At 41.5% G+C, this 17,222-nt stretch overlaps 3 protein-coding genes across 5 annotated transcripts; 1 reads left to right on the forward strand and 2 right to left on the reverse strand.

The window, feature by feature from the left end:
* The first annotated feature begins 55 nt into the window (after window positions 1-55).
* Window positions 56-1,990, forward strand: arl6ip6 (ADP-ribosylation factor-like 6 interacting protein 6). The gene is made up of 5 exons (XM_053884123.1): window positions 56-250; window positions 323-449; window positions 785-838; window positions 1,293-1,407; window positions 1,495-1,990. Exons 1-5 carry the CDS (start codon window positions 239-241, stop codon window positions 1,586-1,588), a joined length of 402 nt encoding a protein of 133 aa, XP_053740098.1. The 5' UTR covers window positions 56-238; the 3' UTR covers window positions 1,589-1,990.
* slc19a2 (solute carrier family 19 member 2) lies at window positions 983-8,493 on the reverse strand. 3 transcript variants are annotated; one of them, XR_008416438.1, is made up of 7 exons: window positions 8,307-8,493; window positions 4,752-5,312; window positions 4,416-4,662; window positions 3,951-4,143; window positions 2,672-2,813; window positions 1,489-2,595; window positions 983-1,426 (listed from the first exon to the last, which is right to left on the reverse strand). XR_008416438.1 is itself a non-coding variant. In XM_053884084.1 (6 exons), the coding sequence occupies exons 1-6, from the start codon at window positions 8,430-8,432 to the stop codon at window positions 2,371-2,373; spliced, it is 1,494 nt and encodes a 497-aa protein (XP_053740059.1). In that variant the 5' UTR covers window positions 8,433-8,493; the 3' UTR covers window positions 983-2,370. The 3 variants fall into 3 exon arrangements, 2 of the variants coding, with proteins under 2 accessions (XP_053740059.1, XP_053740073.1); XM_053884084.1 differs by having other exon boundaries at window positions 983-2,595; XM_053884098.1 differs by lacking the exons at window positions 983-1,426; window positions 1,489-2,595 and adding an exon at window positions 3,736-3,856 and having other exon boundaries at window positions 2,692-2,813.
* A 1,492-nt stretch (window positions 8,494-9,985) lies between these two features.
* atg3 (autophagy related 3) lies at window positions 9,986-16,068 on the reverse strand. Its single transcript, XM_053853971.1, has 12 exons — window positions 15,865-16,068; window positions 15,620-15,661; window positions 15,490-15,539; window positions 15,297-15,367; window positions 14,967-15,074; window positions 14,844-14,896; window positions 13,204-13,282; window positions 13,098-13,132; window positions 12,882-13,034; window positions 11,695-11,822; window positions 11,392-11,460; window positions 9,986-10,508 (listed from the first exon to the last, which is right to left on the reverse strand). Exons 1-12 carry the CDS (start codon window positions 15,934-15,936, stop codon window positions 10,427-10,429), a joined length of 942 nt encoding a protein of 313 aa, XP_053709946.1. The 5' UTR covers window positions 15,937-16,068; the 3' UTR covers window positions 9,986-10,426.
* Window positions 16,069-17,222: the final 1,154 nt, after the last annotated feature.

The following is a 17,222-nucleotide window of genomic DNA, read 5'->3' on the forward strand; positions in this document are numbered from 1 at the left end:
GGGTACTTTATATCTGCACTTGCATGTTAAATGCGTAAAAAAAAAACTGAAGGCAGCACACAACGCGATTGAAGCTCAGCATTCTATCGAGCTACTCCTCGAGTTGGAAATAAAAAGAGACGTCTTATGTACAATGCGCGAGGCAGGTTCCAGCAGCTACGGCAAGCCGACGGGGACAGCGGCGCGTGTATACGGAAGTTTGCTGACCGAATTATCTAAACGCTACACGTTTAGTTGAATGATTGGAATGGTGAATTGTGATGTATAAATACGTTTGCCAATAACGTCAGGCAGTTGGGTGACATTAAAATTCCGTTTTAAGAGTGTTGCTGGGGACCAGAGCATGGGAGGCAGAACGCGGGTCGCCGTCCTGTCGTCAGTGCTCTGCTCGGCGTTTGCTGTGGCGGCTGCGGGCGTCTTCTCTGCCCTCCTTTACCCAATACTGAAAGGTAGTTTTTTGCCTCACAGAATCAAAACGTCGACTCGTTTTAAACAATGCACGACTTGCGGTTACTTTTTGAGGTGTTTGAATTTAACATGTTACTCAGTTTTCACATTTGTGTACCGTTTACTTTGGAGCCTTAAAAACACGTCCCATTGATGCTAAATTCAACTGTCATGTCATGACGATCTTATTTTAAACGCATCCTTACCATCCAGAGTTCGAATATTATTTCGCTGAGAATTTCTTCTTCCTCACGTTCATTACATTATTTATTTATGGCGTCTCTATGCAGTGTTTTCTGTTATTCTCTTGTGGTTTACAAACTGTCGATTCTTTCAGAATTGCGGGTTGAAAGAATCAGAAAAGAGGATGGTACAGAAGAGAGGATGTTGGGTAAGCATGGACAAAACATGTCATATGCCAGTAGCAGTCCAAACTTTTCATGTGTGTAACATGCTTAACTAGTAAAGCTTAACTGTGGCAGCCCTTGACAGGAAATGAAGAGTGACTAGAACAGCAGAAACTAAATGGGGATATTAGTCATGACTAGAGATGCTGAGTGAGACTTTGTTTTATTAGATCAAGCTGTGAATCGGAGCAGAAATCTCAGTGGACAGATTAGTGAACAATTCCAACATTATTAAGGCTTGACTTCAACACCACATTCAAGCCGTCCTCACCTTGGGTACACAATGTATCCTCATTCTGTCGGAACAGGCTTCAGTCTATTGTAACCTAATGGTTTCCAACAGCCGACCTCTGATCCCCGTGAACCCAATTAGGAATAATATAGTGTCATTGGAAAGGGATTCCAAATGGGCAGCTTGTAAGGTTTTGTTGTGTGTAGGTTTCTGGACTATCCTGGTGATGTCACTTCTGGCAGGATGCGTCATCGCCACATCCTCGTGGATGCTGGCCTATCTGGTCTCCGTCAGGCCTGGGCTGGTGTCGACTACTTTCAGGTGAATCTCTGGTGTTTTTCTGGAGTAAAATGATGACAGAAGTGACAACAACACTGAGACTGTCCCCATGTGCTCCCCCACCTCCAGGAAGGGTTCTGGTCCTAATCTCCAAATCGGTTACAGCATTGCCTTTCTCAATGGCGTCATGGCCACAGTCACAGCCATCTGGAACCTCGTCTGACCCCTCACAGTCTGCTACAACTTTTGAATGGAAACATAGTCATGCTTGCTTTAGAAAAGGCCTTCAGTAAGTTACATAAAATATGTGGGGGGAAAAAAAATAAAATTTTGGATGGTTGGTACAAAAGGATACAATTGTTCAAGTGTTTCAGGATAAGAAAACATTCATACAAAAATCTGACAAGAGAAACAATGCTTGAACCTCTGATGGGACGTTAGGCAGTTCTGACTTGCTCAGCAGGAAAAGGTCATCTGTCGTCAATGGTCACTGTTTCACACTAAAAACTCACAAACCCATTTTAATACATACATTCATACACAGATGCTGGTAAGTGCCACATCAAGATCACCAAAATGAAAAATGGTGTACTGGAAGACAGAAAGCTGATAGGGGATGAAAACTATACACACAACTGCGCAAGCCATGGAGGGGAATAAATAACCAGGAAACAGTAATGGATGTGATATTACCACTCTTAAATATTTTTATCACCACTAATCTAGAGGTATAGAGATTGCTGTGCTGTGATAGATGGTAGTTATTCAGTAAGTAAAGGTACCGACCACTACGACAGTGAGATCAGATAATTTTTCATACAAGGCACTAACAACTGTTACGACAGCAGTACTTAACACCTGTCCTCAAGGGGATTTGGTTTATCTCTATAATTTACTCTAACAGAGCTGTGCGTTTAACAGCAGGCTATTCTGCCACCCAGTGGCAAAACCATATGGCCGCAACTCCAAGCAACAGGAGCCAAAGGCACAGTATGGATCACAATGTTATGTTTTGGGTTCCATTTCTACTTGGGAGGACCTTTGGTCATCTCTTTGAGAACAAGGGGTGTAACCTCCACAGTTATCTTCCGTAGGGCAAGGCACCGACTCCATCTCCGATGGACTTCTCGACTGTCCTTGCTCAGAAAGTCTCCGACAGATGACCTTGCAGAGGCCCGCCAGGAAGAAGACCACAGAGATGAATACAAAGTATCCACCGTAGACCAAGAACTATTTGGAGAGAAACATACATTTTCACCCATCACATTTAAGTTGACTGTCAACCAGAAAAAAAAAAAAGCTTTACCTGGGTGGACACATCAAGCCCAAGTCCAGCAGAGTCCACTACCACCACAGTGAGCAGCGTCTGCAGCAGCAGAGCCATGAAGGTGTTAACTCCAAACACCAGGGCGTAGCGCTGCATGTTCAGAGAAGCAGCGATTTGATATCTAAAAAGGTCAACAGAGGAGAGTAGTATCTTCATGAGAAAAAATACAGCAGAAACAAAGAAAGGCACAGGATGGGGCCGTCTTACCCAAGAATGTGATGTCACGTGAAAGTGACACAATTTTTGTTCAGTGTGAAAGGGTCATCTATGCATATACACATATTAGTAAAAGTGACTATTTCACCTAGAAATTCTAGTGCCAGTACATGTTGAGGGGGGAAGCAGTCCTACATTAATACGTCTGAATGCACAAGACGAGGAAATTGGCCTCCGCAGAAAAACTGGACATCGTCATGAATAACTACTTTGTCCCAAAATGAGCTAAAATGTGTCAGCTAGTAGTTGGTCTGTCACTTCCAAACCAGTGCTCACGAGTGCCACCACCGATGACCAGCATTTCTGGCGAGTGCAAGGCTCTATCGTCACTTTTTTAAACACCACATATTGTATATACAGGTATGTGCATCTGGTGCGCTCAGTGACACTTGAAAAATGACAGCGAGTCTGTGTGCAAAGTCTTGGACACACTCTAGGAAAAACAAACTACAAATCAGGCTTTTAGCTACAAGGGCGTCTGTGCGTCCTGAGGACTGAACTGCAAAACATGAAAAAATCCAGTTTCTCTCAACAGGACGTCCTAAATGTCCCATCATCAGTGCATGTATAACACCCTACTTGTAGTGTCATCACACTGGTTTATATGAAAAAAAGTGTCTCCACTCTGTAATTTCACAGAATATGATCAAAATTTGCAGCCGTAGCTTGGCCATCACGGGCACCATATTTATTTACCGGTGTAATCTCTGAACCAGTCGTTGACATGGTGTGTTGCCACATTGGCTTTGGACGCCCTGTTTCAAAATCCCAGCTAAAAGCCTGCGACGAATAATAACTTTTTTGTTATGACAAAGAAAGATAATCACCTATTGTGTTTTCATATGGGGCTCCTTACAAAGAAAAAAGGGGGTTGGAGGGTTAGAGTGGGAGGGAGTTGGGAGAGACACCCACTGTAAAAAATCTCTGAAAAATGATGAGATGATCTTTCTGCAGCCACAAAAGATTTATTTATTCAAAATGGAAACAGGTATGTTTTGTTAGGTACAGTCTCGTGTACAAGGGGCCCAAGCGTGGTACTTACGTGGCGATGGTGATGAGAAGCATGTATGTGGCTCTAAAGATGACGTAGGAGCCGTAACACAGCCAGATGTCTGCAGTGATGTCCATGACGAACACACACACAGCCATCAGCAGGGAGAGGAAACACAAGACTAACTCCCCCCACAAAGACCAGCGCACCGGCAGGTAGCCCACGAGGAGAGCAGCCACAGCCCCTGGCACCAGGGGAATTAGAAAAAGGAAAATATTATTCATGAACATCACTGATAAAGCGCGTGGGAGTTGAGTGAGGCCATTGGACCTCATGACATTCTGCCATTATTCACACAACTGTATATGCATTTTACTTATAATAGTTACATGTGAACTATTTAACTCATCGTTTGTGGCCACATGGTGCTGGGTCATGTTACACTTTAATTCTATCAATACAAGACAAATTGAAATGTTTTGGAGAATATGAATCATTATGAAGTTGTTTCCTTACCCAGCAGCGTGGAGATGGTCTCCACATACCCATTATAGATGCTGTATTTCACCGACGGCCGAATGTTCTCCCACAAAGCTTGTGCATAGTTAATGACCTGGAAGTAGCCGCATGTGGCAAGTGCCCACCATATTGACCAGGCCAGCAGGGTTTGACATCTGTAGCACTGTAGGAAGTCTTGAAACAGCATGTGTAACACTTCCAGAAGACCACGGCGAGCATTGCTCTTCACAGACAGGTTGGACACCTGCAACAGGAAACAGGCCTTTAGCTAGGATTTTGAAACAGGCCGTAACAGGAAACAGGAACTTTAAAATACTTCTCTGCACGACTCACCAGGGACACTGCTTCATTATTAAGTGGGACTTTGCTCTCTAGGTTCTCCATCCTTTTATTCTGGGACATTTCTTCACCACTGTGAGACTCTGCAGCCACAGGTGAATTCTTGTGGAAGAAGAGGCTCCTCTGCGGCATGGGGAGAGACCACGGGGCCACAAATGCGACCACAGCTGCTGCAAGAGTGATGATGACCAGGTGGATCTGCTGGACTTTGCCCACTGACAGAAGAAGCTGTCCAGTCAAGGAGCCTGCCGCTGAGCCAAAAAGAGTCGTGCTGCGGCAGTAGCCGGTCACTCTCTGATAGAGAGCTGGCTCCACCACAGAATAGATGTAGGAGTAGTAGGCCACATCTGAGGCTGTGGCCAAGCCAAAGAAGAACTCCATCATCTGCATGGCCAGAATGCCCTGAGCCTTTAGCAGCATCACATACGTCACTACTAAGCTAGTGGCCTGCAAAATGATAACAGGCTTATAGCAGAGGTAATCTGTGGCCAGGAAGATGGGAAACAGCAGCAGCAGGTATGAATACGTCCATACTGGGTAGATTTCGTTGACCACCTAGAGAGAGAAATACAGTCTTGGTCAGCAGGGAATACCATCAAATCAAATTGAAGGGTAATAAAAAAACGTATGTGACGTTAACTCAAACCAGATTAATAACCAATTTAAAGCAACAACTAAAAGGGTTTGCGCTCTCTGTCCTTGCCTTTCCTCCACACACACTTAACAGAGAAAACAAGCAAATGTTCACATTCCGAAAACAGATGCTGAAAACAGTTGCAATACAATAAAACACTGATTTAACATCAGGGATGCTGCGATGAGGATTTTTGCTGCCGATACCGATCAGCCAGAGTGCCGATCCAAATCAGAGACAAGGGCTTACACATATTCCTCAGCACAGGTAAATGAAAGCCACCTGTCAATCAATTCAGATATTTATCTGCCAGACAATTTATTAAAAATATCATCAGAATATAGTCGCAGGTGTCAGTATAAAACGAGCCAAGTGGTTAGATGAAAACAAGTCTCTCTTTCAGGGGAGATTTGTTCAAGCCACCTAAGCCAGAGCTGAAAACCCAAGGAATGTGGGTCAACCAATCGAGGATAAATCAACCCACTCCTTGTGACTGATATCAGACAGCTGACTCATCCACTCAAAACATTTCCCCCACATTGATCCAGAGGTTTATCAGAGGCATCGGACACTTAACCAATTAGGTGAATATGTTTACTTCAAATTCTTGACATTCTTTTTCTTTGATCAGATTTTTCCATATGTTAAATAGTCATTTAAACATTCTAATGTACACATTTGTTTTAGTGTTTTACTTATAAAAATACAATTCAGATATATCTTGAATATTGTGAGAGAAAAAAATAAATCACACCACTGGCTTGGTGGTAACTAGCTTGATGATATGCTCCTGGTACTGGTTTACACTCGGAGAACCTCTCGAGCACATCAGGAAAAATGGAAACACATCAGTGTGCATGTTTGAAGTAGAAAAAATAGTAGTAAAGAAAAATATGTTAGTGGAACACAGCGGAATTTAAGCAGCTCTTTTTTAAGAAGAGTCCAATGGCACTAAAGCTTTTGCCAAAGCAATTGGGGAGCAGGGCTGCCAACTCTCACGCAGTCGGCATAGGACTCGAGTATTTCAAGACAAGTTCATTTCTGAACGCTACAGAACGATGACCCCTCACTACAGCTCATCTCAGCGGCGTGTAAGTTGCGGTGATACAAGACCTGCCTCTATGAGAGTCACACAGATTCAAGTCTGACTGGAACGGGCAGAGGCTGAGTGGAAGCTCATGAACAAGTTTGTGTCATGCCTTATATGGCACTTTGAGTAGTGTTCATTTAAATGAGCAAGAGAGTTTTTGGACCAAGTAATATTTGCCTTACAAAGGTGAAAAACACAAAAAAAGAGTATTTTTCATGGTGAACCCAACAATGATTCAATCATTGAGATTGAGACTGTTTTGAATGAGTGAGGTTATCGCAGGCTGGGGTTTCTATGTGTTCTATGTTCTACTCTACTCACAAATAAATCTGTTTAACATTTTCTACAGAGCTTTTCTGACTTATTTTTATATGAATGTGCCCTTGGATAAAATATATTCCCGGTTAATTATACTACATTTCTATTCATTGTTGACTCTAACCCACAGAATTTTATAATTTGGAATATTTTATATTCCCGAGCCCAAGTTCCCTTGGAAATTCGCCCGGAATTTCCCCGGAAATTTTCCACCCTTTGCAACTCTAATCCTCAAGTATTTGCAATGTGGTACACAGAATTCAGTGAGGTCTCTACGGCGTGGACTGCACCGCTACACTACGGGCTTATAGAACAGCGAACGGATTTGCTCTGCGTAACATGGATTCATGCAATCATGCAACTACAATCATGGAAATTCCTGTTTTGAAAGAGAGCTTTGGTACTGTGAAGGGCCCTGTGATCACAGAATCACGGAATTCCAGAGACGTGATCAAGGTGAAAAGAAGAAGAGAGAATTAAATGAAGGGGAAAACGAAACCTGGCACAGCAGATTAAAAGCAGTTTGAAGCTCTAAATGTCAGTTAATTATCAGTTTGTCGCCCAGACCTAAACCATTCATGTTTCAACTTGTGCTAGCTACTTGTGTGCGTGTGTTATACTGTACTCGCCAAATACTCGCTCATGACAGCACCTGATACCTACTGCTGTGTTACCTTGCTATATCATGTTTAAGTTATTATTGACTTTATTCATTTTTGTTGTTTTCCCAGAACCAGAAACAATGTTCAAGGCACTTGAAAGAGATGTGGAAATGTGTTTCAAGCATGTCTTTGAACCTTTTCTAGGCCTCTTGAGGTTATTCTAAAGCAGAGTTGGGCAATTACACATTATTTCCTGTGGGGCAACATTATCACTGTTATAACTGTTGTGAGGGGCCATCATCAAAAGAAAGACTGCGATGACTTCAAAACGTGATGGGAAAATATCCCAAACATAAACTTAAGTAACAAGGACAAGTTGACCTGAAAAGATAAGTAAGTAAGTACGGATATTAAGAAGTATAAATGTGCGATTATTAGAATATTTCATTTCAAATGCACTTAATTTCAATATAAATCACCATAACTATGGACTAGACATTCAACATAAAAAGTCAAGTTTTCTTGATTTCTTGACAGTCACTGATGAGTTTTTGGAGTAAATAAATGCTAAGTCATCTTTAGTGCGATTCATTGAGATTAAAATTTTAATCTATTGACAGCTCAAGTCATGAGCTGTGGGGTCGAGATCAACTGCGTAGGAGTTCAGACGCAACATGCGCACAGGTATACAGCGCTGCGTTTTCTTTCCATGTAGTGAAGTACTTGAGAAGCCTAGGAAGTACTTCCAATGTATACAGTTAAGGATCATTAAACCTCGTTCCAACAACAGCGAAAACTACCGCGCTTATTAAGAGAACGTAAGCAGGAAAGTGGCTTAAACTGGAAAGACAACACAAGGACCACGATCGAACATGATGCAACGCGAACGCCACAAGCTAACTCACCTGTGCCTCGGACAGATTCTTGTCAGGCCCAACCAGGAAGGCAGTGAGAAAAGGCTCCGACGGTCGCAGGTTGGAGAAGAAGCCGTAAAAGCAGAGCAAGAGTGTGGGCAGGATCACAGACATCATTCACAGCCTCCGCATGACCTCCGCCGCTCACCACTTCTGTCAGACGCTCGCGCAACCGAGAGCGCATTTCTTCTGCGGTTGCGAAGCTGTGCAGCTGACAGCTGTTTGGAGAAACAGCTCCACCTGCTGGCTTGACGGTCAACGTCGGTTCAGAGTAAGATTAGACCACACTTGACTAGAGTGGCTTGACTCCTCCCACAAACACTATTTTAGATTAGATTAGATTAGATTAGATTAGATTAGATTAGATTAGATTTGAGTGTGCCATGAGTTCCTACACGTTTGTGCCAAAAGAGGTCCTGGCTTCCTTGGAACATTTACCATGTTTGTCGCACTGTGCATGTAGCTTCCAGCATCTAAAGTCGAGTCACCTGAGGCCAAATCTCTGTTCGCTTGTGTTCACGTGTGACTTTTGAACCGAACGCACTGTGTCTTGAGACGGAGTGCGCAGTGTGAAGCTCTCAAACTGCTGCCTCACAAGTCCTGTGAGGCCAATTTTATGCCCGAAACTCACAAGTTTCAAACTGAAATCTGAGTGCAGGAGCAGTTTTACAGTCTTCTGCAAACCAGCAGAGCATGTTCCCTAAACACATTTCTATTGAGAGTGATACAAGGATGGAAATTGGCAATTTGTAGAACCCACAGTTTACAATCCATCCAAACTGTTTGTAAAAACGTGCAGGCGATTTGTTTGTTTTTCTCAGGAGGAAAAGACGCTTGTTCTGGGCTTGTTTTCAATGGCCTGGTTGTTTATTTGTCTCTCGAGATCTGGCAACCCTGGACCCTGTGTCATTCACTGACATGAGGTCACCTAAGTGAAGGTCGTGTACGGACAGTGTTGATTTGGGCATGAAAATAATTAAACATTTGTTATTGTTATGTTTATTAACATTGCTGACTCATGGTGCGCAGCACTCCATCCGTCCCTGACCATGCATCATCGTTCTTGACAAAGGTGCATTTTCATTTTTGTATTTATTATTTATTTCATATTTGGGTTTATCTTGTATATTCTAACAGTATTTTTGTATAGCCTGTGCGGAAATATATATTTGTACAATGTAATGTTTATTCGCTGACACAAGGTCACCAGAGATTGCGGACTCATGGCACGCAGCACTCCATCTGTCCTTGACCATGTGTTGCTGTTTTTGACACAGATAATAGATTCCAACACAACGCAGAGAAAGAACGCCCGGTTTTAGGACCAGCTCGCCTGCCGCCCATCAGAGACCGGTTACATAGACAGGACCAACTCAATTGCAAACAAGGTCAGTGTGAGGGGACACCAGTTCATTGAGGACACACAACATATGCCAAGAGATTTTACTGCATATAAGGAAGCTGGCTATGATAGAAAGCAGAAGGAAGCGTGTGGAGGACGATGAACCCAAGCAGGAATCAGAAGATGTGCTACACAAGGAGGCCGTGTCTTAAGTGCTTGGAAATGAACTCACACAGAAGAGTCAAAATTAAATGCCTGTCAGTAAGAAAAACAAACATCTGCCATCCAATGGCTAATAATGAAATATCCAACATCCAAGTTTTGGCTATTTGGTAGACTCTTTATTGATAATTGTACATAGATTAACGTGATCAACGTGTTAAAACATAAGCCGAATACGGGTCCAGCAGGCAGCACTGTGGGAAGCAATGACAGTGGCCTGTACAGGGCCACACAATCGCAGGAGCAACAGAAGCAACATTTTTACCTGCAAACGAAGCAAGCATGACCATCATCATTATCAAGAGACACTTGGTTGGTTCATGATAAAAAAAAACTAAAAAAAAAAACATTGACTGCAAAGCACATAATGGATGTTAATTCAGGATCATTACTTGGAAAGTTACACAGTGGGTTTACGTATAGTTTTGTTCAGCTTGAATTCATTAGCGAGTGAATCATACATAAATATGTTCTCATCTTCTCAATCCTTTAAGTCAGAATAACAATCTTTTTTCCCCCGACAGGAGAGTCTGCTGGTCACATGGAGCTACATGGTGAAGTGCCTGGTGTAGTCATATTCTATTGTGGGGATGACGGCCTGGACAAACTTCAGAAATATCAACAGATACCTGAATATCTTTGGTGAAGGAAAACAGCAAAGGAAACATTTGACTCACTGTGCACAGGTTACTGAACAGACCACTGGCTCATTCATACAAGAAGGACTTTGTATCTCAGGTGAGAGAGAACGCATCTTATTAACAGCTTAGTATTTGTCAAGAAAGGCTTGTAATTCGGCTATGGATGAGGGTGACCATAAGCCAGTCCACTCTCTTCTTAACTCCAACTCTCGTGAATGAGAGTTTCCACGAGGCAGTGCAGTGTCATAAGCAGCGTTCTAACACTAAAAATACTTAATGACTGGACTTAAGTCCAGTTTTCCACATATTAAGTCATTTAAATGGGTCACACCTTTCAGGTTTACTGTCCAACACAGAGATTTTTAATGTTGTTGCAATAATTATGATCCTGTTGATATAAATGTCTTTCCAATTACGTTGGACACTTCTGACACACACCAGCAAGGGTGGGTACTACCTACAGCCCCTCCACACACTGAGATACACATAACTAAGAATCGTGAGGGAGGAGACAGTGTTCCTGTTTAATACCGGTTAAACAACTGAGACTTGGCTCGGCTGTGTGTCATCCACTTCCGTGTCTGCCAGTAATAATGGACAGATCATTGCATCTACATGCAGCACTGGGCTTGTTAAACAGTGTTCATGTTGCTGATGGGATCATTCCGGATCAGACCACTGCTCCTCATGTACAGTAAATGTCAGGTACTTTCAGACCTTTACTCAATCTTCTCAAAGGTGAATTTAACCAAAGTCATTTCTCATCAAATAAACAAGTGCATTTATTTCCACTGGGTGAGCAGGTGTTGCTATATTCAGTTCATGTCCTACAAACTGTGACAGTGTTGTAAGTAGCAGCATTAAAGGATACATGTGCACTCCAAGCTCTCCTCCTCCCTCTGCCACCGTCTCGATGATCTTCTTCATCACTTCAGCATGTCTGAAAAACAAAGGCTTTCTAAGATCAGGCACAAAGTTCCTTCGCCACACATTTCCATATCGTGAGGTAAGAGGTAATTATTTAGCATGAAATTCGCTGTTAGCTGTTATTGCCTTCAAAACATGCAATGCACGTTTTGAAGGCAATAACAGCAGAGATATTGGGTGTCAGCTTCGCAGAAGTTATGCACACGGGTCACATGACTGGAACAGATGAGATGAGACTGCAACCAACCTGCAGGGATGGACGGAACACATTGCTGGGGGGGGAAGGTTTGGATGGTTCTCAATCGTGACAGTCTTCTTCACGTGATCCTGACTGATGTCCTCATACATCTGTTCCACTGTTAAAGGCTGGCGATTCTGGAAGGCACCATAACCCAAAAACAATAGTAAAGTCCAAAGAAATATGAAAGAAAAAGTCATGCCCTCGAGCGTTAACAGCAGCTAGCAGGGCGTCTGAGTGTCCTGAGGACACCCTCAACTGCAATACATGGAAAAATGGACGCCCAGTTTCTCTCAGCAGGACGCCCTAAATGTCCGATCATTAGTGCCGGTGTAACGTCCTACTCACAGTGTCATCGCGTTAATTTCCATGAAAAGGAGGTTTCTGCCGGTAATTTCGCCGAATATGATCAAAATTCGCAGATTCTCGACTCTATTGCAGCCATAGCTTAGCCGCCATGTTTGTTTACCGCCGTAATCTGGCGGTTATCCACATCTAGCGAGTCGCCACACTCCCGTCTGTGATTGGTGGGATGTCTTACACTGATGACAGGAGGAATTCCACATTTTAAAAAAATGTTTACAAAACTAACTCGAGCTTTTTAATCAAAGCAGTATTTTGGGGGGGGGGGGGTTGTCACGAAGCCCCTCCCCCTCGCTCCCCAGCACACAGCGCTTGGCGAATGCAAGCAAATAGCTTAACAGGGATCAAATTCACTTGGTTCGATGTATATAATCACAACGCAAGCCTTCATACATATTTTGTTTGAATGAATGAATGAATGTTTCAATGTGTGAAAGTCTAGAAAACAGATGCACAGCTGATACAAGTCGCTTATCTTGCATAAATATATGAAAGAAGATGAACAAAACAGCAGGCGTTTAGCTTGTAGTAAGGGAAAAAAATTATCTTTTTTTAATGAATGAGGGTCAGCTGAGTGAAACAGCTGCTCAGGAGACTCCTGCATCTGAAAGTGTTAGTGTGGCAACAGCTACTGAGTTCATAACTGTTAACCATTATTTGACTGTTTGTTTTTATAAAAAGTTACTTTTGTACAAACAGATGTTTACAAAGCAAGTTGTTAAGTCAGTCGTTGCCATGGCAAGGGGAATGGGCTGGGGGCGGAGCTTTGGACAACCGTTTCAAAATCCTATCTTAAAAGCCTTGTGCCAGAGAGACTGTAGGAGAACACTTACCTCATCATATCCAAACAGCCACAGTCGCGGTGTCTGGTAGTACTTATCATATGTGATATACAGGTCATATGTTCTTGTCTGGAGAATGACATCTTCACTTCCTGACTCTGCTTTCACACTTGGTTCCACCATTTTACTGATGTCTAGAGTGGCCTGGAAGAGACGAAAGTTTGAGTTGAAATCACATCGTACAAGAAGTGACATGTTTTGATTCACCTCGTCCGTTTCCAGTAATCCACTCTCTTCATATTCTTAAGGACAGAAGACATGAGAGAGGTCAAAGTGCCATCTAAAAATTATAATTTGGAAAAAGTCTCACAACCTTCCATATCAGCAGCTTCTCCTTCATCGTCATCGTTGTCCTCTAAACAAGCAGCAGGTGTTGCATTCATATTCTTATCCTGAAAGAATCAGAACCAGTGAGCACAGACCCAGTTTGGTTTATTTGGTGCCCTTTTCATCAGTTGTGTTGCATACATTTCCATGAATCATATTCATAAATGCTAGTGGTGCAGAGATTCATTTTAACAACGATTCAACTTGTATCAAAGCTTGAGGTTGCCAATATGATTCAAGGACGATATTGGTTCATTTAGAATGAGACTACTCAAAACCATTTTGTGACTTGAAATCGATTCAGTAGCTTCCAAGCCTAAATGTGAACCCTAATATGTGTAACTATGAAACAATGACCTGGATTCCTGTATCTTCAACAATGACTGGCAGATGCTTACACATTATTTTTGGGAAAAAAAGAGCAACCAACAACTGAGATGGAATTAACAGCAAGTGAACCTCTACAATCCTAACACCAAAAAATAACAGATTCAAGGTTAATTCAATTGAAACAAATGTTATTTTTTTACTCAAACTGGAATATTTCTACATTGAAAAACAAGATCTGAACTACTTTAGTAAGAAAGTAAATATCAAAATAACAACATTTCTACAGGTTGGATGATCAGGGGTTGGACCTCGTGCTCTCATTTTAATGAACAAACAAGAGCTCACTCATATCTAACAGCGTCACATATATGCAAAGTCTACCGTGAAACATCAATGCAATCCATAAATTACATTTTTAAAAAAAAGGTTTTAGATCGATACATGCCGCTCAGAAAGCTAACCTGCCAGGCACAGATCAATTTAGTTGGATTGATGCATCAAACAATTAGATGAACCGTTACGCTCTCAATAAAAACCATATACCTTGGACAATTTCAATTTTACGATACGCAGACTGAAATAATTTTTCATTAAGTGGTTTAATTTCACCAGTCATTAAAACAGGACGTGACATAGTTATTCCATCAAGACATCAAAGAAAAAGCTACAGTCTGTCAACTGTGTGCAAAAATTGTGTGACACGAACTTTTGCGTAATAAAAAATAAACCCTTTTTCACTCTGCTCAGTTCATTTCCCCAAACCTTTTTTTTCTATTATGACACACGAGGATTTCCGGCGGTTAGCATTACCAGCATATTTAGGATGACTCACGATTCTCTCATCAGCCCTTTCTTTTCTTAAGAATTTCCAGCAGTCTCTCCTACCACCGTTTTTGAAAACGTTGGTGTGTTTGTTTTTTGTTTGTTTTTGTGTTGTGTTTTTAATGAGAGATCCAGCAATCTCACGGCCACTCATGCCAGTGCTTATGTTAACAAGATAACCGCCCTTAGTGGAAGGAATGTCTGGAGGACCACAACATAACATAACATCATGTTTTGGAGACATTTTACTGCGGTTTTGATGTTCATTTATTCTTTAGCGCAAAACACAAGCACAAGGTGACGCTGTGTTCATGGTCAACTAACCCTAAAACATAAAAATATTTGACCTGATTTTTACTATACAACAACCTGCTCTAAAAAATAGTGACTGTATAGAATTTCAAATATTATAGTAAACATGAACCAACATGAACTGATGCTCGGCCATGGAAAGTATGAATGCACCAATATTACCTTACTGTTATCCAAGGAAATCTCTCTCACTGCATCTGTGACACCCAGGACACCTGTACGACAAAAATTACTTGAAAATGAGGAGCACACTTTTTGTACTGTGTGCCTTGTGAGCTGTTCTACCTGCATGGTGATATGTGTCCACCCATCCTCCATCTCCATCATCTTCCTCTATGATGGCCTCAAGCTCATCTGAATACTCCATCTGTTTGCAGCGCTTGTAGCAGGGAACTACGAGATAAGACACGTTTATATTCAAAGCAATGTTTCATAAATTATACAAGATATGACAAAGATAAATCTGCCCCAGAGCATCCACACATATAGCAGAAAACGTGACCTGATTTCAATTTGCCTCAATGTAATAGAGTCATGTATTAAGACATTGATATAAGGATACAAAAACTTATAAATATAATAAAAGAACAGAAAATCATAAAAGTTATGTATTACCATTGCGAGTGAGAAGAAATTGCTTCTCTTGTGGCAAATATGGTTTCACTTTGGCTTCTTCACCTGTTGCCCTGACACACACAAGACACAAAATAGTTGTATATTGTTTGAAATTATATTCATATAAACCTTAAAACCATAGGGAACAATAACACATTTTAAAATATGCTGTTATTAGTTTATTAAAACTCACCATTTCCATGTGGGGCAATGGTGAACCAAGTGATCACCAGCTGTCACAAACTAAAATACAAGGTTTACTTCAAAGAGTGCATTGAAACTAAACACAATCGTCGTTGTTTTGTCTCGTGTCTTCTTCTCACCTCCTCTGGGGTAATAACTCCAGTCTCTTTAAACTTTGATTCCTGTCAATAACAACACGGTAATCAGGCAAAATGTAAGCAGGTACACTTGCGTGTTCCATCTGGATGAAACGAAAATAATCGTTATGTCACCACAACACTAAACACAGCTTTGAAACGACAGGCTACACATTCTGAACATATAGTGTCATGTCATCCTAGCAACTTGTCTTCAAGCTAGTAGCTCGAGAAAAATACAAGTTTACCTTGAGAACAGGTGTGAGAAACTCCGCCACACCGAGGGCGGTGCCCTTCACCGTGTTAATGACGTTTTGCATCTCACAGGGCAAAGAAAAAACGTGGCATCCGAGAAAGAAATGTGAATTTATTTTGCCATCGCTTCCCACGTAGGGTGTCACACAGCTAGAATCACGTGACGGCTTGACCAAGCGAGCCCACTTCCTATACCATATCGCGAGAGGTGGCAATTTGACGTCACTGGATGCGTTTGGGAAATCAGCCATGCTTTTACGGCAACCAAACAGGGACAAATAGCAACACACTGCGAAGACCTGTCCATTTGCGCATGTGCCATGATTTCTCGACCACATTTAAGCTGGAAGGTAACTAGAAGTTAGTCATATTGAATATTCTAACTTCAAAGACAGACCAACAGTGAAATCCGATGGTCTTAGCATACTTTATATTTCTATATCTCTAAATTATCAAGACGTTTTGTTATGTCAGTAGATCGTCGATACAAAAATGTAGAAGTATTGTTTTGTTCCACTGACGTTCTCCATCAATTCTCATTATCATCTAATAATGCTGGCTTGGTCTATGTTAAGTCCTGGTTGTTTGGTCATGATCGCTGACTATGGAGAGGTTCAAGGTCGACAAAAAGCATAAAAAGCGTTTAATAGTGATCGCATATAAAAGGCCGCCGTGGCCCTCCATCCGAACGTTACATCGTGGCTAAGAACCAAATCACATGAAGCAATACAATTTGCACTACAACATAAAGCAAGCCTCGTTCCTCGTGTCCTCCAGCAATGACGTCACTGCTACTTGATGACGCAACTTTTCCGGGGCGAGACCTTTGAATCTCATTTGTAGTCTAAACACATTTTAACTATACAGCCAATAATTGAAATGTAGCTTTTACTTCGCAACATTACTTCAAACGATTATATATAGAATAAAATAATATTATTGTTATTGTGTTAATAATATTGTGGTATGCTATTTTTCAACAAACTTAAATATACCGTATAATGACCTCGAAATAGTCAATACCACATACGGTATTTGCCTGTGGGTTTGTGTCATAATTGACCCAGAAAGACGGGGGGACAAAGCATAATATTAGTTTGATGAGATTTGTGTGCATCACTCTCGGATCAATGTGAGTTTAACAAGCTTTTTTTTTCTTCCTCAAATTGATAATTAAACTAATTGAGTTAATTGAATGTAAACAATTATGTTGAACTACAATTATTATTATGCAATTAACGATTATTGGACTTTATTTTGCACTCCTGCCGAATATTATTAATTAAATATGATTCATTAACTCTACATATAGAGAACACAAAACATGTCCAATGTACACTATATACATAAA

Source organism: Synchiropus splendidus, chromosome 1, assembly GCF_027744825.2.
Source record: "Synchiropus splendidus isolate RoL2022-P1 chromosome 1, RoL_Sspl_1.0, whole genome shotgun sequence".
In the NCBI taxonomy this organism is placed as follows: domain Eukaryota; kingdom Metazoa; phylum Chordata; class Actinopteri; order Syngnathiformes; family Callionymidae; genus Synchiropus; species Synchiropus splendidus.

Excerpts from the sequence above, each read along its gene's own strand:
- arl6ip6 (XM_053884123.1), top strand. Across the intron at positions 450-784 it reads CCTTTACCCAATACTGAAAG|AATTGCGGGTTGAAAGAATC; the intron begins GTAGTTTTTTGC and ends CGATTCTTTCAG. Across the intron at positions 839-1,292 it reads TACAGAAGAGAGGATGTTGG|GTTTCTGGACTATCCTGGTG; the intron begins GTAAGCATGGAC and ends TGTTGTGTGTAG.
- slc19a2 (XM_053884084.1), bottom strand. The coding sequence starts at position 8,432 with ATGATGTCTGTGATCCTGCCCACACTCTTGCTCTGCTTTTACGGCTTC. Across the intron at positions 5,313-8,306 it reads AGAATCTGTCCGAGGCACAG|GTGGTCAACGAAATCTACCC; the intron begins GTGAGTTAGCTT and ends TTCTCTCTCTAG. Across the intron at positions 2,814-3,950 it reads CTTCTCATCACCATCGCCAC|ATATCAAATCGCTGCTTCTC; the intron begins GTAAGTACCACG and ends TGACCTTTTTAG.
- atg3 (XM_053853971.1), bottom strand. The coding sequence starts at position 15,936 with ATGCAAAACGTCATTAACACGGTGAAGGGCACCGCCCTCGGTGTGGCG. Across the intron at positions 13,283-14,843 it reads TTTCCTTGGATAACAGTAAG|GATAAGAATATGAATGCAAC; the intron begins GTAATATTGGTG and ends TGATTCTTTCAG. Across the intron at positions 10,509-11,391 it reads GGAGAGCTTGGAGTGCACAT|GTATCTGTTGATATTTCTGA; the intron begins GTATCCTTTAAT and ends AAAGATATTCAG.